Here is a 21,800-nt window from a genome sequence, read left to right on the forward strand (position 1 = left end):
TTATTGTTGAGAAACGTTTTTTGCTCTCTTGGGTTTTTTGCCAGTCCAAATGAATTTTGGAATTGCTCTTTCCAATACTGTGAAGAACTGAGTTGAAATTTTGATGGGGATTGCATTGAATCTATAGATTGCTATTGGTAAGATGGCCATTTTTACTATATTAATCCTTCCAATCCATGAGCATTGGAATCTTTCAATTTCTGAGGTCATCTATTTGTTTCTTCAGTGACTTGAAGTTTTTGTTGTGCAGATCTTTCACTTGCTCAGTTAGAGTGACATCAAGACATTTTATATTATTTGTGACTTGTGAAAGGTGTTGTTTCCCTAATTTCAATCTTAACCATTTTATACTTTAAATAGAGGAAGACACTGATTTATTAGAGTTAATTTTATGTCCAGCCACTTTGCTGGACAGGTATATATGCTCTCTGGTAAAGTTCTTGAGATTGTGGTGTGTACTATCATATCATCTGGAAATACTGATGTCTTGATTTCCTCCCTCAAAATTTGTATTCCTTTGAACTCCTTTTGTTGTCTAATTGCTCTGACTAGAACTTAAAGTACTATATTGAATATATAGGGAGAGAATGGTCAGACCTGAATTTTCCCCTGATTTTAATGGGAAAGCTTTGAGTTTATCTCCATTTAGTTTGATGTTGGCTATTGATTTGGTGTATATTGCTTTTATTATATTTAGATATGAACCTTGAATTCTTTTTCTCTCCAATATTTTTAAGATAATGGGGTCTTGTATTTTTGTATTTTATCAAAAGGGGTTTCAGCATCTAATGAGATGATCATGTGTTTATTTTTCCTTTGAGTTTGTTTATATAGTAGAGTACATTTATGGATTTCTGTAAATTGAACCATCCATGAATTCCTGGGTGAAGCCAACTTGATTATGGTGGATGATTATTTGGATGTGTTCTTAGATTCATTTTGCAAGTATTTTATTGATTATTTTTGCATCAATACTCATAAAGGAAACTGGTCTGTACTTCTCTTTCTTTGTTGTGTCTTTTTGTGGTTTAGGTATTAGTGTAACTATGGCTTTCTTAGAAAGAATTGGGTAGTGATACTTCTGTTTATATATTATGGAATAATTTGAGAAGTGTTGGTATTAGATCTTCTTTGAAGGTCTGGTTGAATTTTACACTAAAATCAGAACTTTCTGGATTGAGAAACTTCTAATGGCTGCTTCTCATTATTTGGGGGTTTGGAGGTTGTTTTCCTGGTTTATCTGATCCTGATTTAACTTTGGTACCTGGCATCTGTCTAGAAAATCATCCATTTCATTCAGGTTTACCAGTGTTGTTGAGTATAGACTTTTGTAGTAGGATCTGATCATTTTTTGAATTTTCTCAGTTTCTGTTGTTATGCCTCCCTTTTCATTCCTGATTTTGTTAATTTAGATACTGTCTCTGTGCCCACTGGTTATTCTTGCTAAGGGGTTATCTATCTTTTTGATTTTCTCAAAGGACCAGCTCCTAATTTTGTTGATTCTTTATATAGTTCTCTTTGTTTCTACTTGGTTGATTTCAGGACTGAATTGGATTATTTCCTGCTATCTATTCCTCTTGTGTGTATTTGCTTCTTTATGTTCTAGAGCTTTCCGATGAGCTCTTAAGCTGATAGTATATGATCTCTCCCGTTTCTTTATGGAGGCACTCAGGGCTATGAGTTTTCCTCTTAGCACTACTTTCATTGTATCCCATAAGTTGGAATATGTTGTGTCTTCATTTTCATTGAGTTCTAAAACTTCTTTAATTCCTTTCTTTAATTCCTCCCTGACCAAGTTACCATTGGGTAGATAGTTGTTGAGTTCTACATGATATGGGCTTTCTCTTGTTTTTATTGCTATTGAAGACTGGCTTTTATCCATGGTGGGTCAATTAAATATTTGGGATTAATTCAATAGTCTTGTATCTGTTGAGGTTTGTTTTGTGTCTGAATATATGGTTGATTTTTTTGAGAAGATACTTTGTGTTGCTGAGAAGAAGGTAAATTCTTTTGTTTAAGTGTGAAATGTTCTGTAGAGATCTGTTAAATCCATTTGGTTCACATTTTCTTTTAGTTTCACTGTGTCTCTACTTTGTTTTTGTTTCTGTTATCTGTCTGTTGGTGAGAATGGGATGTTGAAATCTCTTACTATTATTGTGTGAGGTTCAATGTGTGATTGATTTGAGCTTTAGTCACGTTTCTTTTACAAATGTGAGTACCCTTGCACTTGGATCATAGTTGTTTAGAATTAAGAATTTATCTTGGTGGACTCTTCCTTTTTCAAGTATGTAGTGTCTTTCTGCATTTTTGATAACTTTAAGTTGAAAGTATCTTTTGATGAATATTAGAATAGTGACTCCAGCTTGTATCTAGGGACCATTTGCCTGAAAATTTTTTTCCACGTTTTTACTTTGAGGTAATGTCTGTTTTTGTCACTGAGTTGTATTTCATATATGCAGCAAGATATTAATATTTCTTACATATCCAGCCTTTTAGTCCATGTCTTTTTATTGGGGAATTGAGTCAACTGATATTGAGAGATATTAGAAACCAGTAATTGTCAGTTCCTGTTATTTTTGTTATTAGAAATAGAATTATGTTTGTGTGTTTCTTTTCATTTGGGTTTGTTGTGAAAAGATTAAATTTTTTGCTTTTTCTTGGGTGTAGTTTCCCTCCTTGTGCTGGACTTTTTTTTCTATTATTCTCAGTAGGGCTAGATTATTGGAAAGATATTGTTCAAGCTTGCTTTTGTCTTGTTATACATTGGTTTCTCCATTGGTGTTAATTGCAAGTTTCTGAGTATAGTACCTTGTGCTGGCAATTTTGTTCTCTTAGGTGTCACACAAACCCCAGGAGAATCTGTGTGACAAGTTCCACAGACTGATGCATTACTCTCCAAAAGAAGGAGGTCTTCTGGAACCAGTTGTGGAACTCTTGGCCAGAGCAAACATATTGATTTGCAGTTCTCATTGCAATTTTTCTGTTTTGTTATCTTTCATTCATTTTCTTAGTTACAGGTTCCTGGTACCCTAGACCATGATCTTAAGCAAGAATAATAGGTACAAAACCATTCCTTGAGGTGGGGGTCACTAACATTGTCTCCGGGGAAACCAACACTTTATTTTTAAATCATTTACAAAATTATTATGATAGATAAAACTTTCCCAACAACAAAATTTTATATGGCTACACATGTGTCATCCAAGGTAGGTTTTGGTATATTGTAAAGAATCAAAAGAGTTTAAATTTATGTGTTAGAGATTTATAAAAAAAATCAGGCATTAGATGTTAAATAATAATTAGCTATATAGGGCTGAAAAGTTAGCTCAATGATTGAGAGCACTGAACATAAAGATTTATTAACTTGTTCTTGGGAATATGCCACTAGGCTTAGATGGCTGCCCTATTGAATACATTATTTTAGAATGGTTGTATTTTGATGATTTATATTATTAATAATGATGTTACCTGTTCTGTTTGTGATTTACTGAACGTGTACTTTCAAACTTGTAATGTTTAGATGATTTTTGTATTTTACTGTGTCAAGTGATTTTTTTTTTAGTATTAGTGATTGTTTCACTGGATACAGTTTCTAAGAGTTGTTATGTTTGGTTTATATTGTATAAAATCCTTTTTGAGAGCTACAAAATATACTCAGATTCAAACTGCTTTTATGTTTGTTTGTCACCATCATATTCTTACCTAGCTGAACTTTGATGACCCTCATTCCAGGGAGCCTCCATACCTGGCTGGGGTGGTCCCTAACACTTAGGGTCTGTGTGATATCTGTCCATGATCTAACTTTTAGAGTCTCTGTTGAGAAGTCTGGTGTAATTCTGCTAGTTCTACCTTTATATATTACTTGACCTTTTTTCCCTTACTGGTTTTAATATTCTTTCTTTGTTTCATACATTTGGTGTTTTGATTATTATGTGACTGAAAGAATTTATGTTCTGCTTCAGTCTGTTTGGAGTTCTGTAGGCTTCTTGTATGTTCATGGGCATCTCTTCCTTTAGGCTAGGGAAGTTTTCTTCTATACTTTTGCTGACAATATTTATTGGATCTTTACTTTAGAAGTCTTCGTTCTCTTCTAAACCTATAATCCTTAGGTTTGGTCTTGTCATTGTTTTCTGGATATCTTGGATGTTTTGGATTAGAAGCATTTGCATTTTGCATTTTCTTTGACTGTTGTGTCAATGTTTTTTTGGGTATATTCTGCACCTGATATTCTCTCTTCTATCTCTTGTATTCTGTTGTTGATACTTGCATTTATGACTCCTCATTTCTTTCATATATTTTTAATCTCCAGAGTTGTCTCCCTTTGTGATTTGTTTATTGTTTTTACTTCCATTTTTAGATCCTGGATGGTTTTGTTCAGTTCCCTCACTAGTTTGCTTTTGTTTTCCTGTAATTCTTTAAGGGATTTTTAAGTTTCTCTTTAAGGGCTTCTATCTGTTGACCCAAGTTCTCCTGTATTTCTTTAAGGGACTTATTTATATCCTTCTTGAAGTCCTTTATCAGCATCATGAGATGTGCCTTTAATTTAAGATCTTGCTTTTCCGGTGTGTTGGGGAATTCACTTGGTGATGTGGGAGAATTGGATTCTGATGGTACCATGTTGGCATTGTTTTCTCTTGGAAATGTTCTTGCATTTTTCTTTTGCCCTCTGGTTATCCCTAGTGTTAGCTTGTCTTTCTGTCTCTGACTGTGGCTTATCTGTCCTGCAAGCCTGTGTATCTGTATTCCTGGAAGACCCGTTCTCTCAGGAAGGAATTTATGGGAAACTGTGATAAAAGGTCAGCTCAGGTGTACAGACAGAAACCAGAAGGATTCTATCCTAGCTGATCCTTGGTTCCTGTGTCCTGTGTCCTGATGGCTCTAAGCAGGTCTTACGTAGACCAGGAATTTCAAGAGAGGTGGTGGTCTTACATGGACATACAGGTATGTAGACACTCATAGGAGACCGGCCCTCTTATTGTGGTGTATGATGTGGTGGAAAGATATTGTATGAATTTGTTTTTAATCATGGAATATCTTGGTTTATCCATCAATGGTGATTGAGGGTTTTGCTGGATATAATATCTGGGACTGGCATTTGTGGTCTCTTATGGTCTGTGTGAGATCTGCCCAGGATCTTCTAGCTTTCATGGGCTCTGGTGAGAAATTTTGTGTAATTCTGATAGGTCTGACTGTATAGGTTACCTGACCTTTTTCCCCTCATTATTTTCAATATTCTTTCATTGTTTAATGCATTTGCTGTTTTGATTATTATGTGATGGGACTAATTTCTTTTCTAGCCCAATCTATTTAGAGTTCTGTAGGCTTCTTATACGTTCATGGGAATCTCTTTCTGTCGGTTAGGGAGTTTTCTTCTATGATTTTGTTGAAGATATTTACAGGCCCTTTAAGTAAACCTTTGTTCTTTTTTATACCTATAATCCTTAGGTTTGGTCTTCTCATTGTGTCCTGAATTCCTTGGTTGTTTTGGGTTAGAAGCTTTTTGCAGTTTGCATTTTATTTGACTACTTTGTCAATGTTTTCTCTGGTATCTTCAGTACCTGAGATTCTCTCTTCTATCTCTTGTATTTTGTTGTTGATACTTGCTCCTATGACTCCTGATTTCTTTCTAAGGTTTTCTATGTTCACAGTTGTTTCCCTTCATGATTTATTCTTTCCACTTCCATTTTTAGATCCTTGATGCTTTTGTTCAGTTCATTTACTTGTTTGTTTGTGTTTTCCTATAATATTTTAAGGAATTTTTGCATTTCCTCTTTAAGGTATTCTACCTGATTATTGGTGTTCTCCTGTATTTCTTTAAGGGAGTTATTTATCTCCTTCTTGAAGTCCTCTATCAGCATCTTGAGATGCGATTTTAAATCCAAATCTTGCTTTTCTGAAATGCTGGGATAACTAGGGCTCACTGTTGTGTGAGAAATGCATTTGGATGATGCCATGTTGCCTTGGTTTCTGTTGGTAATATTCTTGCATTTGCCTTTTCCCATCTGGTAATCTCTGGTGTTAGCTGGTCTTGCTGTCTCTGACTGTCACTTATTTGTACTTCAAGCTTTGTATCAGTACTCCTGGACACCAGTGCTCTCTGGGAGGAATTTAGGAATGAAGAGCTGTAGTAAAGGGTCAGCTCAGATATGCAGACAGAAACCAGTAGGATCCTGTCCCCAGCTGATCCTTGGTTCCCATGTCATAATATCTCTGAGTAGGTCCCTCTTGGGCCAGAAATTTGAATAGAAGTGGGGGTCTTACCTATCCATGCAGGTGTGTAGGCACTCCTGGGAGACAACTCCCTTATGGCAGCATTTGTGTGTGTAGCTCTATGGCCTAGGCTCAATTTTGGGAGCAGATGGAAATCAGAAGACCCCTGTCAGAGGCTGCCCCTCGGTTCTTTTCTTCTACAGATTTTCCAGGTAGGTACCTCTGAGCAGCAGGGGTTTCCAACCTGTATTCCCAGGCCAGTCCACACTCCTGGGAGGTTAGATATCTTCCTATGACACCTGGGAATGTAGCCCTGTGGCAGAAGATGGTCTCCAGTCATGGTCAGAAACAGGAAAAACTCATTTTTTTCTTGATGTTCAAGCATTTGGAATGTTAAAAATATGGAAAAATGTCAATTTCTGTTTCTGACTGAAATTTTATGAAATTTTTAATAGCATGAGTAGAATATAATTCAAAATATAATGACCTCAAAATAATTGTTGCACATATTCTTATATATGTTATATATGAATATATATATATGAATATATATATATATATATATATATATATATACACACACACACACATATATATGATGTATGTGTGCCTCTATGTATGTGAGCATCTGTGGGTATAAAATATACTACATTCAATATATTCAATGTGGCAAAACAAAAACCACTATATTATTAAGAATAATATCCAGACTACCCAGTAGACCTGTTTTGTTATATTTAGACATTTATCTATTTATTTATTTATTTATTTATTTATACATTCATTCATCCATTTTTTGCTGGGCTTGAAAACTAATAGGGTTATTTTGCTATTGGTTAATTATTGTTATTCATAGGCTTTTCTATTTCATAAATAGTTTGCGTACAGCTTCAGATGAATGAAAGATAAATTATGTGGTTGTATCTGTACAGAGTTTTCCATGATAGGACTCTGGGGGACTCAAATATTATGCCATGTGTCAAAATGTACACTGTGTAAGGTTGGACCTAACTAACATAGGACAATCCTTATTATTCATGATTTCCATGGATACGAGCATAAGGGCATGGATGGAAAAGACACACACAAATCCAATGATATATAAATATATAATACAGAAATATATGAATGCAAGCATATAAATTATGGTGTGTTATTAAAAATAAACACAAATGAATGTAAAACTCGCGCCCAGCATATATCGAAAACAGGACAGGCAAACAAATGAAGATAACTTCTGTGCATTCAATTAATCATTTTTTGCTATCTTTCAAACTATTTCATTGTTATTTACATGACATTATGCAAAACTTTATCTGAAATTTTCAAAACTTTTCATACCCTATAAGTTACTATTCTCACTAAGTACAATTCTGTGAATACATGTCTGTTTCTTACTATTATTTTCTCTGAAAAATAGCATCAAGTATGGTTTGAATTTGTTAAGAATATTAAAGTTCTGGGTTGTATTGAATGTCATGAAATTTAAATTATATATTACTTGCTCCCAATTACATTCTGTATTTACTTATTTTAATGCTTATAGATGAAAATGGAAGGTATGAATTACAAAAAGCAAATTGTTTAGGGTAGAAGACACTTTAGTCTTATGAATAATTTTGATATTTTAGGAGTTTACACTGTCCTGTTTCCTCACTATTTAGTCCAGAAAGAACACACCTCATTCTATAGTCACAATGGTTTCCCCACTCTTTTCATTTAGGATAATTATTTTTTCCTGGAATTCTTATTTTAGAACCAATCCAAGGCGATGTTGCTACTTGGAAAAACTGTTAATAGTATTTATGTGAACATTATTATTTAAACATTCATATACTCATGATAAATATCATATAATTCATGAGGAAAGGCATTGCTCCTCTAAAACCTGGTTGTCCCCCTGGGGTCCTGGGCTGTTATGTAGCTAAAGGCTCCTAAGAAAAATATAGAATCTCAAATCAACCCACACCTGCTGGGTCAGAGTAAGTATTTTTACAAATCTTTTCAGTAATCTATGTACTCAAAATCTATATTAAGCTTCAAAAGTTTAGATATGACAGGGAATTATTTGAAGAATAACTTTACCATTGGGAATTAACACTGATACTTGCTAAATTTTCTCATTAGCATATTTTTTTTAGAATGGGGGAATCTTTAGGGAATGTTTATTTCCTGAAATAGAGTACTTAAAGAAGATAAACTGAGGACAGAGTAATTGATATGCAGAGGCACAAACTAAGAACTAAGTCATTCCTAGAAGAAGATGACTGGAGTGCAGACCAGGCTCAAAGGTATTGTTGCCACTGAGGAAGAGAGTTTGATTTCTAAATATCACCTATAGAATGCCTGCTTCTCTCACGTTCAAGATTAATACTATTTGTTAAATCAATTAAAAGTCAGTTTTGAGGATTTCAAGACAATGTAGGAATGTAATTTTCTCACAAATTCAGACTTCTTATTTAGGACTATAAGGACTGGATCAATCACTGTCAGAAATCAAACTGATACAGCTGAATATCCTCAATCTTTCTGCTAATTATTCCCTTATTCTTAAAAGAACCACAAAAACAATAATGAGGCAGACAGGTATTACTTAGGAGACTGAGATATAAGTCCAGCTATTCATCTGACTAGTAGTGTAGTATATTGACAAAGAATTACAAGGTTCTGAAATTACAACATCCTAAGCACTTTGTGGAAAGAATAAATTAGTTTTAAGTGGTTGGAAAAATCACACCACATCAGAAACAGTTTTAGAAAGGTTATAACAGGATATACATTCTTACCAGGTAATAAAGAAACAGTGTTTAGTGAAGTTATTTCAAGTAGAATATACAGCATTCTAAAATGTGGACAATAAATTAATATAGTTTAAAAATACTTAAGTAGCTAAATGTGTCCGTCTCTGAGGGAGAGGGGTTGTATGAATAAAGAATGTAGTAGGATCAAGAGAGGGAATAGTTTTGGATTTATACATTAATTGGAAAAGGATTATTTCTCTAGACCTTTGAAAGTGACTTAGGATGTAGCATAGTACATGAGCTCAAATAAGTAACTTTCTCTTTTTTAAAAAAAAAGCAGCTTAGCTAATATTCCTCTATGTTTACTAAAGTGTTCATTTTATGCTTTCAAACATCACAAACTGTCTTACAACATGTAACTGGAATTATATCACCTTTATATGTTTTCCAAGTGTCTGTCACCTTCAGTGTTTCATCTTTTCAGTATCTTTTCCTTAGTGAGAACATTCACAGTGAAAGTCACTACCTGAACTTTAACATAATAGCTTTATATAAGTGTTTCCTAACTTCATGGATGACAGAAGAAATGGAAGCCTTAAAAAGGCCTTGAGAGAGATTACAGCCATGGTAAATGGTTAGCGCTAAGAGGCTTATGGGTTCAATCATCAAACAACATTGTGACCTCCTAGGGTTTCATCAGTGTACCAGCTCCTGAGCTGGGAAGCCACAGTGGAGATCTTTCAGAAATCGCTGTATAATAATGTATTAGGATCATCTAAATATAGTACAATATGCTCCATTTTTAGATATATTTATCATGAAAATTTCTGCATTTTATTAATTTACTCTTATTTTCTGAAATTGTTTCATTTAACTAAAAGTATATCTTTAGGTTTACATAAGGACTAGAATAATGTATTTATGGCATATTAATAGTCACTTAAAAACAATTTACAGGTTAATAAATTTGTCCTTGTTTAATTAATAGCCAATGATTTTTATATAATAAATCACTGTAAATGATTTGGTATTGAACTTTTCTTACAATATGTAATAATTTCAAAATATTTTTGTCCTGCATGGATGATATGTAGTACCTTTGGAGGCATGCTGCCCACAAGATATACTCCTTACCATAAGAAATGAGTGATGTCCCATTAAATTTAAATTGAAAAATAAATCGTTTTTAGGTTTAGACTATATAAAACATTTTTAATCCATGATTCTTACAATGATGACTATAATTCACATAATTAATCTCAATTACAAGATTTTTAACTTCAGTTTTACACTGCAGAATTTATAGACCATTAAACATGATTTTGGTAAGTTACATTATTTGAACCTACCTGCAATATGTAAGTATAACATCTTTTTTATGCTTATTTTATTCTTATAATGACTGGGAAACAAAATGAATTTTCAGACAAAAATATTAAGCATTTAGGCATTTGAATAATTGAGTATTTGCAACACATTTACAGTCTAGTTATTAATTAATGTATATTATTCTAGTAATGCAGATTCTGTTGTAGATTCTTTAAGGCAATGTAGATATCATATTAGTTTATGTAGTGCTCTAAGTGCAAAGTAATTTCCTATGTACTACAACAATATTTAGAGGGATTAAGAGACAGAAAGAAGTCTAGGAGGAAGGATATGTGCATGGGGGGTGGAAATTGCTGGAACCTTTCTTTTAAGCATGGTATTAGCATGGTTTTACTCTATGTAAGGGCTTTTTATTTGAATGTGTTTCACACTTTTACAATTTTGCTCTGTAATTTTTTAGATAGTTAAGACATCTCCATGCTACTAGAAGTCATTTATATTTATGAAATTTGGCGAAGATTTAAATGTTATATATTAAATACATTTTGAGAAACGAATAAATAATTTTAAGGATATTTAAATGATTATAGACTATACCAACCTATTTACAATAAAATATAAATTTCAAATATAATATTGGGCAAGGTAATGCCACAAGTTTTACATAATTGAGTACAGAATTTGGTCAGTTGATATGCTATTAAAATCAGTGAGACTTGAAAGAAAATAGGAACTACTTATTACAGATAAGGAGTTTTAGACAGAAGCTCACCTGAAGTCATCCAGTTTTCATAGGGAGTCTTGAAAGATGCAGTATATGTGGATTATTTGTGTTTTATTAGATTGACTTCTGAATATACTTTGCAAGTTTGTTATTATTTTATTCCATTTCTATTTAATTTTTAATTTTAGGAACTCCATTGAAAGGTTAAAGCCTTTCAATAGTGATACATAAATATAAAGTTGAAATACAGAATAAAAATTTAACATACAAAAACTATACAAAACAGTACAGCAAAAATAAAATATGGTCTATTGAAAACAGGGATAACTCAAGAAATTAAACAAATTAAAATATAAGCAAAATTTTAGTGCAGGTTTTACTGTGCTTTGCTCAATACTTAGGTCACTGTTTGCAATAACACTGTGCATATGGATAAATGAACAATATAATTAAAAAATAAGCACCTATATATATATATATACATAATGGTTCAAAGTAGTAAATATAGTTTTGGTGAACTGTATAATCATTAACATATTTGATAATACTTCTAAAATATTTAAAATGCAAAAGGTCTTTGTTCTGACAATAGTGTCTGGAATAAGTGTAAACTTATGGAGACAGAAACTGTTCAATACTTCCATGATGTTCATAATACCACTGCATTATAAGGATGTCTTCCACTCCAGATGTTAATATAGTTCACAATTGTTAGAGATGGATAAGATTGTTGAACTGTTACTTCCTTCAATAGTTTCCATAGTAGCCTGCGACACTATGAAATCTATTCAACAGTGATGAAACTTAAAGTACAAGTCAAATATCTTGATATTTCATGCTCTGTTTCAAGTACAGGATGCCTTCACCAACAAGTCAGATCAATGAGCTCTGGAGTATAATCAATAGTAATGAAAATAGCCTGTGGTTTTTGCATGGGTTTATGGGATCTCACTTGCCAGCAACACCAAAAGAGGTTCACCCAAGATGGTGGATGACTGCAAGGGAACAATGTCATATAGCTCAGTGGGGAGAGTAATTTTCAGGTTTGCCTCCATCAAACTGAATCATGATGAATTATTTGCATTCCCAATATAATGTGGGCCATGCAGGCAGCCACTGCTGCTGTGAAATCATGATTGCAGTGACTGGGTCATTGTGAGAACAGAGTTTTTTCACAGATATCCACATTATTTTATGGCTTCTACTGTCTGTCTTTCTGGTCATTCTCACTCAATGATTAGAATCATGGTATGTTTTGACTTTTCTTTATTTCAGTGTGAATTTCTAAGAAATCTTGAAGTTGAATTTTTCCAAAGCTGCCAATAATTTACTCAATGCTGTCTGCAATCTTTCTATGTTACTGTCAACTTAAATCAGTGAACTTTCTTAAGCTTTCTGTTATCTAAGCAACACAAATATTTTCATTTTAAGAACATTTCAACATTTCATTTTTAATGATTAGAGTCTAATTCAGTTAGGAATTTACTTTGGAACATAATAAAAACATGGTTGACAATTAAAAAGGATAAAGGATAATAATTCTACTTTACCTTAGTTCATGTGTTTCTGCATTACAATAGTTCTTAGTTCTCTACATCTAAATGGTTATGGAAGAACTTAGTTGAGTGCATTTCTCTAATTTCAATATGTAGGAATATCCAGATTTCCATGTGAAATGTCAATATAACCTAACAACACAAAATCATTAAACAGACTTTCTGAGACATAAGATGCCAGTAATACTTATTCCTTTACACTGTAAATGATAAAATACATTGCATTAGCAAACATTGTCATTTATAAGTAATGGGAGTAAGTATATACATTTTGTCACTATGGCCTCTCTAAGTAACCACAACTCACTGACAATGTTCCCTTCAACAGTTGATTCCCAAAATAGATACCCTTCAAAATAGCACCAAGTATGTAGTACTTAAATCTAGTAGCAGCATGAGACAAGCACCTAATCCTAGTCCCACCATGTGAAATGTACTTAATCATAGTAGCATCATATATCCACAATTTAATAGAGGAATACTCCAGATATCATTTAATTTTCAAATTTGGATATTCAAAGACATAATGTATCATAAGTATTAAAAATGGCAATGTCTAAGTATGAATGCTCTGAAGATACCCTAGTGACATTAGATTTTTAGATAATCATTCAATAGATTTTTGCAAAACTTACTTCCTTTAGAGTCTTGGAATTTTGCTCACAAATATACACTCTAAATCTTAATTTTTAGATCTTGATTTTGCATGAATTCGGGGATAGAGTTTTATATGAAGTACAATTTTAATTTTAAGAATACCTTTAAAAACAGTTAGAGATATTTTTTTCAACTAAAATGTTCTAGTTAAGGTAATTGCATACGTGACAAAGGTGTCCTAAAGGAGAAATACTTTATACAGGTATGTTGTTTACCTAGATAAAAATAATGAACTTAGTCTAACAGGCCTATGATTGTTTTACTCCTGCAGGATAAGAATGGAAGACATGACAGCAAGAAACCACTGCACAGTGACTGAGTTCTTCTTGGCTGGGCTCTCAGAGAAGCCAGAACTCCAGCTGCCCCTCTTCCTCCTCTTCATAGGAATCTATTTGATCACTGTAGCAGGGAACCTGGGCATGATCACACTGATTAGGCTCAGTTCACACCTGCACACACCCATGTACTTTTTCCTCAGCAGTCTGTCCTTCATTGACTTCTCTCAATCCACAGTTGTTACCCCTAAAATGCTGGTTAGCTTTCTGACAGAGAAGAACCTCATCACCTACCCTGAATGCTTTTCTCAGCTCTACTTTGCTATCATTTTTGGAACTGCAGAGAGCTACACATTAGCTGCAATGGCATATGACCGTTATGTTGCCATTGGTAACCCATTGCTTTACAATGCAACCATGTCCTATCAGATTTGCTGCTTTCTGATTTCAGGGGTATATATGTTTGCTGTGTTCTGTGCAACAGTAAACATAAGTTTCATGTTTAGGATTCAGTTCTGCAAATTAGATGTGATCAACCACTATTTCTGTGATCTTCTTCCCCTCTTGAAACTTGCATGCTCTAATACCTATATTAATGAAATGTTGATTCTATTTTTTGGTACACTGAATATCTGTGTTCCAATGTTGACTGTTATTACTTCCTACATCTTCATCATTACTAGCATCCTCCACATTCGCTCCAGTGAGGGCAGGTCTAAAGCCTTCAGTACTTGCAGTTCCCACATGTCTGCTGTTGCTATCTTCTACGGGTCACTTGCATTCATGTACTTACAGCCAACATCTGTGAATTCAATGGATCAAAGGAAAGTGTCCTCTGTGTTTTATACCGTTGTTGTACCTATGCTGAATCCCTTGATCTACAGTCTGAGGAATAAGGATGTCAGTGTTGCATTGAAGAAAATACTTGAAAGAAAAGAATTTATGTAAGCAGAAGTCATGTGAACATTATATATTACAGCAAAGTGTTTAAAAAAAACAAGGATGGATCAGTAAAATTTATATTATCTGAACTTCTATTATTATTATTATTCAGTTGGTAGGGATCTTTAATACATTTTAGTATTACAATTTTTAACTAAAATGTTAAGCATCTAATATCTCATATACTTCTCTGAATAAGCAATATAAACAAATAGTAAGGAAGACATGGAATTTTTGGCCATAGTTGATAGTCTATCTCACATATATATGTATATAGATACTTAACAATGTAGAATATTTCATAAAATTTTGTATTTTATAAAATTGCTTTTGAAATGATAAACATTTTTAATAATGACAAAACTTAATTTTTATTTCATTTTTGACAATTATATATGTAAGGGCTATAATTACATGATTTCCTTCAACTCCCAAAACTACACTCCCATGTTTCCCCTGTTCTCTTTCAAATTAATGTCCTCTTTTCCTTTCATGCATACATACCCATAAGAAGTTTTATCTTGGTTTCAGGAATCATTAATTTGAATATTTCTTCATCTAGGAATGGGGTCCCTGTGATTTCCTAGTTCAGTATTGGTATATCATCTGGTATCATTTTTGCTTTCTCTTTAAATATTTATATTGTGTAGGTTTACATTTCCTCTTTATTGTTATACTTAGAAATTACAATAAAGGGCAGTGGTGGTGCCAGCTCTGGGAGGCAGAGGCAGGTGCATTTCTGAGTTCTAGGCCAGCCTGGTCTACAAAGTGAGTTCCAGGACAGCCAGGGCTATACAGAGAAACTCTGTCTTGAAAAAACCAAATCTAAAAAATAACAAAAGAAATTACAATAAAAACACAGCCTTCTTTCTACTCTGTGTATTTGAATATTCTTTTATTCTCTTCCAAAATGTTCCATGAGCTATATGCAGGAAGGTTTTATTGTTGACAAATGAATTGTGGCCGTTTCCTCACTGTTAGTTATTCCCTCTATTTAGACAGTTGTGGAGTTCTATAATTGTCTTCATATGATTTAAAGAGAGTTACATTTCTGTGGGTGACATGATAAATACTAAGTATTCATTTAGAGATTATAGTAGTTTGTATAGTTGTCACTATTAGATTCTCTTCTAGGTTTCAAATCCTCAACAGAAACACATAGTTGACTATCTTAATAGAAGTAGGAATGAAGTTTCTCTATTGATTGGAATTTCAGAATTCTTTAGTAGTTATTGTCCAAATCAAGTCCTTAGGTCATAGGCCAAGCAGTGGAATTGCAGGACCCTGTAGTACAAAATGTGTTTATTTACTTATTTACTTACTCACTTACATATTTATTTCCTTTCTTAGTTACTTATTTAAGTCACCACATTGGGTTCAAAAGCAGCTACACCTGTTTGGCATTTCATATATGGTGAATGAGAGTTCTTTTCTACATCCACATATCCTCTGTAGGTTAGTTTTCTTTTGTATTCTTGATTATTCAAGCTGTAGTAATTTGAAATCTCAGAGTTTCATTTTTTGCTTTTATTGGTTTATTAATTTTTTTCTTTTTTCCTTTTTCACATTTAAATTTATTTATTTATTTATTTATTTATTTATTTATTTTTTTAATCATCCCATTCATTTACACCTTAAATGATATCTTCCTGGTTACCTCTTCCTCCATGACCCCCATCTCAAATTTACTCTACTCCCTCCCTTTTGCCTGTATGGGAGTGCTGTCCCACCCACCCACACTCTTCTGACCCATAGCTCCAGCATCCCCCTACTCTGGTGCATCAAACCTCCCGTTGCTGTCAGGCAAGGCCATCATCTGCCACATGTGTATCTGTAGCCAAAAATCCATCTCAGTACACTCTGTGGTTGGTGGTATATTCCCCTGGACAACTGGGTGGTCAGGCAAGCCTATATTGTTCTTTCAATGGTGCTTGCAATCCTGCTTTGCTCCTCCAGCCCTTCCACCAGCTCCCCTACCAGGTTCACTGAGTTCAGCCTGATGGTTGGCTCCAAGCATCCTCTTTGCATTGGTTAGTTGCAGTTCCAGGAACCGCCATACTTTGTTCATCTCCAAAAGTAGCTCTTGACCACAGCGACAGTGTGGGGTTTGCTGCTTACAAACAAAATGTATACCCCAGGGGGGCTCTTACCCATTTGGCCTTTAATTCAGTCTCATTTCCATTCTTTTGCCCCTGTACTTCCTCTGGACAGGAACAATTCTGGGTTAAAAAGAAAATCCTTTGAGATGAGGTGGGTATCTCCATCCCTCAGCCAGGGGCTGTGCTTATCTACTGGAGGTGATCTCCACAGGTTATGTGTCCCCACTTGTCTGCAATACTATTGGGTCCTATGAGCCTCACATTTGTCTGGTGTCTGTGACACACCACTGGCTATCCCTGTTACTCTTCTCCCCATTACCTAGTTTTATTTGTTCCTGACCCTCTGTACCTCTCTCACATCTTTTCCAGATCCTGATAATGCCACCCTTATTTTCTTCTCCTTTCTGGCTCCTTTCACCCTCTCCTCCCATTTCCCACAATTGTCCTGTTACCCCCTCGATGCAGATTTATTTTACTAATTTGATGGTTCTGCCAAAATTGGATGTTTCTCTTAACATTCAGGAGGATATTGATATTCTTGCCCCTCTGTTAAAACTTTCAAATAACATGCTCATATGTGAAAGTAACTTTTATGTGCTAGACATAATTGTATCTAAGGCATACTGTCTCCATATTCCAACCCAGGCCTAGCCCTGCAAGATTGCAGACTCAGTACAATGTTTTCTACACTTAGACAATTTTGGTCTCTGAGACTTACTGCTAAATAAATTCATACTCTCTAGCTTTTTTTGAACTGGGTTTCACTCAACTTTCAGGCTAAAAACTCTTCTCCAAACTCACTGATTCAAACTGTCTTTGTTTACTTCTGATGGAGCTTTAAAATTTGTGCTCAAACTATCTTGCAATCTTTTCTCATCTGGCTTCTTTTCAATATATGGCTAGTCCTGCCTTCACTTGTGTCTAACTTGTTATATATTCAATCTGTCCTTGTTAAACTCTTCTGGTCAAATGCCTGCTATCTCTCTGTCTCTCTATCTCTCAATCTCTTTGTCTCTGTCTCTGTCTCTGTCTCTGTCTCTCTCTCTCTCTCTCTCTCTTTCTCTCTCTCTCTCAGAGACTCTTTGTGTCTTTGTCTATGTGCTATTTTCTCTTAAGTCACCTCTCCTTTCCTCTCTGTTCCCAGGAGAGTTGGGTTTATCCTATCCAGTCAAATTTTTCTCCAATGTGACACTTGTGTTTTCACTTAATATGCTGCTTAATTAGACATTGCTTTCCAATATGGGTGCTTCCTTTTTCAAACTAACTTCAATTAAATTATTTCAGATAAATGTTGTATAACACACGTGTATCTGTATTTTATTCAATATACCCATGCTGTTCGACTGGAATCTCCCTCAACACATAGACACTGCTAAAGGCATAATTCCACTGAGATTCTGAATAAAGTAGCTGAGAGTAAGTATTATTCATCCACAAAATGGTAGCAAGTGAGACTTACTATAAGTTTTAAGTACTTCAATTCTATTGAAAGTGTTACATCTATTGCTGCGCTGGGATGATTTCCCCTGCGTATTTTTATCTTCTTGCATTTTCATGGCGTTTTATGTTTCTTTTATGTCTCTAGTTAGAGCTTCAGTGATACCTTGGATTAGAGTTTCAGTAGTTATTCCTAATGACAATAACAACAGGCCTCAGTCCTGTGTCAAGTCTATAAGGTCTGATAAATTAGAGATGGTGTAAGAAATAGGATTAGGTATGATGGGTATTTTATAAAGCAGTTTCAATTTACAATACTTCTTTTTACTGTGACATCATTCTGGTTTTTTTTTTCTATATTTTCCCCACTATCCTGTATATCACTGTGGAAATTTCTAATTCTGACTGTCTTTTGTCTATCTTCCAATATAGACAATTATATCTCACAAAGACTCCTCATTCCTGCATCGTGCAAAGGCAGCTTCTAATTTACCATCTTAGCTGGAAGTAGTTAGTTGATAATCTTTACATTCACTCTCCTACAAAATACAAGAATAGGAAAATGATTGGAGTCCAATGACTATAAAATAAATGCCTTGCAGTTTCATTCTCAGTGGAATAATCATATTCACTTGAGGATTCAGGAGAATGTTTGCTCTCCTTGCTTCCATTGCCATTCTGGTATTATTAGCACATATAGTAACAGCACATTAAGATCTTTATATAGCATACATGTCTTCTCTAGCCCAACCCTTCACTGCTCCATTTATTTCCAAAACCAGATATATTTAGGGTTTCTTTATAATAATAAAAGTTTACTTATCTAAGTCTAAGTTACTTTGCTTCTATGGTTAACCTGCTTTTTGTGTTTCTCTGAGGCCAGAAAATGCAATCTCTGTCACTTAGCACCTCAATCTAAAACAGAAGGAGATTAAGTAAAAGATTAATTGTTAGAGCCTTTTTCCTTTTGACCAAATGCATCTTGCTTCTTGGGCTTGAGGGAAGTTTGGAGCAATGAATGTCTATTGAACCAGGAGACAAGAATAAGACTCACAGAAGGAAAAACTTTTACATATGCATAAACTCACATGAACTCATATACAGGCTCACACATGCACATTTATACATTGCAATTCAATACAGTTTGGCTCAGTTCGCATACATTCTCACAATTATATACTAACACACACATATCCATACTAATATATGCATTTGTCACAAAAGACCAAACACCAGTGCAGAAAGAATTCACACATTCTGGGTGAAAAATGAGCTCCAGTCTTTATTGCATAGAGAAAGAACAAGTTTCTACACTTTTAATGCTAAATGAATTAAACCCAGGACTGTATGTATAAAAGTTTATTCTCCTTCATACAACTAAGCCTATCTTGTTCTTAAGAAAAGACCATGGTAAGGAGAAGCCTGCCTTCTCCTTCTGCTCTCTCTGCAACTTCTTTCTTTCCTTTTTCCCTCTGAATTCTGCACATTGATCTTAGTTTTTTCATGTTACCTATATTTTCTAAGTTATTCTATTCTGCATTCTCATTCTAATCTTGCTCTTTTTTCCTGCCCTGATGTCATAATAATGTTCTTACTCTCATTGCCTTTCCTCCATATACTTATAAGTTCTTGATTTCAGTTCTGTCAGTGTTACTGAACAGAACAGTGTTCCTTCTAAAAATTCTTCTCATTTCATTTCTGACTCTTCTCTTTGTCTTCAGCACTTATACATCTTTCAGGATACATGATTCGATGTTATAAAATTCATTTAAAGCTTGTACAAATTCAAATCATAGGTCAAATAAGAAATTTACAACAGTTAATGTGTACGTGCATATCCTTTAGGAGTATTTACCTGGCTAACCATTCATCATCTGTACTGTTCCACAGTTTCATTCGAAATTAAAAACCATAACTAAGTTATGGTAAAGAAAAACCAAGTCAACATTTTATCTTCTGTCTTAGCACCTGTAATAATTTGTTAGTACCCTTTTTATTACCGTTAGTGTTTTCCCAACCTCTTGGAAGGTGTTCTAAATAGTAGAAAATCTGGTTACTATTTAGAAGCAATTAACAGGTGGAACATAGGAGACTGCAGAATTCTATCAGAAAAGGACCTAATAGCACTCCCAGTATAAAAGAGCTAACAAAATACTGAAAAGTTTAGGAAGTTTAATAGGATCATCATTTAGAGTAAAGGAATCTTTCTCAGCCCATTTATCCTTTGAGTAGAGGAAACCTACTGATTTTTTAAAGTTAATTTTATATTCTGCCAGTTGCTGAAGTTGTTTATCAACTATAAATGTTCTCTCATAAATTTTTGGGTCCCTTATATGTACTATTATATCATCCACAAATAGTGAAATCTTGACTTCCTCTTTTAGAATTCATAACCCCGTAATCTTCTTTTGTTGCCTAATTGCTCTAGCTAAAACTAGTACTATATTGAATATATAGTAGAGAGTGGGCAGCCTTATCTAGTCCCTGATTTTAGTGGGTTTGCTTCAAATTTCTCTTTATTTAGTTTGATGTTGGCTCTTGGTTTGCTGTATATATATATATATATATTTTTATGTTTAGGTATGGACCTTGAATTGCTGATCTCTCCAATACTTTTAACATGAAGTGGTGTGGCATTTTGTCAAAGGCTTTTCAGGTTGTAATGATATGATCATGTGTTTTTTTTTTCTTTTTGTTTGTTTATAAAATAGATTATGCTGATGGAGTTCTGTTTATTGAACCATTCCTGCATTCTTGGGATGAAACATCCCATGATTGTTTTGATGTGTTCTTGAATTCAGTTTGCAAGAATTTTATTGTATATTTTTGCATCAATATTCATGAGGGAAATTGGTATCATGTTCTTTTTTTTGTTTGGTCTTTGTGTGGTTTAGTTATCAGTATAATTGTAGCTTCATAGACCATATTGGGCAATATTCCTTCCGTTCTATTTTATGGAATAGTTGGAGAAGAATTGGTATTAGGTCTTCTTTGAAGGCCAGATAGAGGGAAGACCTGTGCCACATCTGGCATGGAGAGTACACCACTTCCTGATACTCTCTAGAGAACCTAAAGAAGCAGGGTATTAAGTAAGAATCACTGCCCAACACAGAGTGTCCCTGAATCCCTCTGCTCTGGAACTCACTACCCAGCAACCTCCAGTTCGCCTATCCCCTTCTGCCTACTACACCTCTCTCCTCCCCCATCACTGCCCCTTTCTGTCAGATGTGGGAGACTTGTGCCACATCTGGCACAAAGAGGACCCCACTTTCTGGTACTCTCTAGAGAACCAACAGAAGCAGGGTATTATAGAACCTACAGGAGCAGGGCATTTGAGAATTGGCAGGAGCAGGGCATTCAACTATTGCCAAGTATACCACAGGGGAGACCCCATCTCCTGATACTTGCTGGAGAATCAGCTGTTTGCAGAGAATTGGACAGAAAGAGAATCCCAGGAGTACAGAAACACAGGCCTGCAGGATAGAGAAGATAGTGTCAGCAAGACCAGCTAACACCAGAGATAATGAGATGGCCAAAGGCAAATGCAAGATCATCACCAACAGAAACCTAGGCAACATGGCACCATCAAAACCCAGCTCTCCCACAACAGCAAATCCTGCGTACTCCATCACATCAGAAAAGCAAGAACCAGATTTAAAATCACATCTCATATCACTGATGGAGGACATAAATAACCCTCTTAAAGAAATACAAGAAAACATGGGTCAACAGGTAGAAACACAAAAATCCCTTAAAGAAAGACAACAGAATATGGATCAAAAGGTAGAAGCCCTTAAAGAGGAAACACACAAATCCCTTAAAGAAATACA

The 21,800-nt window shown here is 34.5% G+C and overlaps 1 protein-coding gene across 1 annotated transcript; it reads left to right on the plus strand.

Annotated features, from left to right (window-relative positions):
- The first annotated feature begins 13,495 nt into the window (after positions 1-13,495).
- On the plus strand, positions 13,496-14,440 carry LOC127689982 (olfactory receptor 1537-like). The gene has a single exon (XM_052189553.1). The coding sequence runs from the start codon at positions 13,496-13,498 to the stop codon at positions 14,438-14,440; it is 945 nt and encodes a 314-aa protein (XP_052045513.1).
- Positions 14,441-21,800: the final 7,360 nt, after the last annotated feature.

The sequence above is a fragment of the Apodemus sylvaticus genome, chromosome 7 (genome assembly GCF_947179515.1).
Source record: "Apodemus sylvaticus chromosome 7, mApoSyl1.1, whole genome shotgun sequence".
Taxonomy (NCBI): Eukaryota; Metazoa; Chordata; class Mammalia; order Rodentia; family Muridae; genus Apodemus; species Apodemus sylvaticus.

What these genes read in the sequence shown, in the direction of transcription:
- LOC127689982 (XM_052189553.1), top strand. Translation starts at nt 13,496, where the DNA reads ATGGAAGACATGACAGCAAGAAACCACTGCACAGTGACTGAGTTCTTC.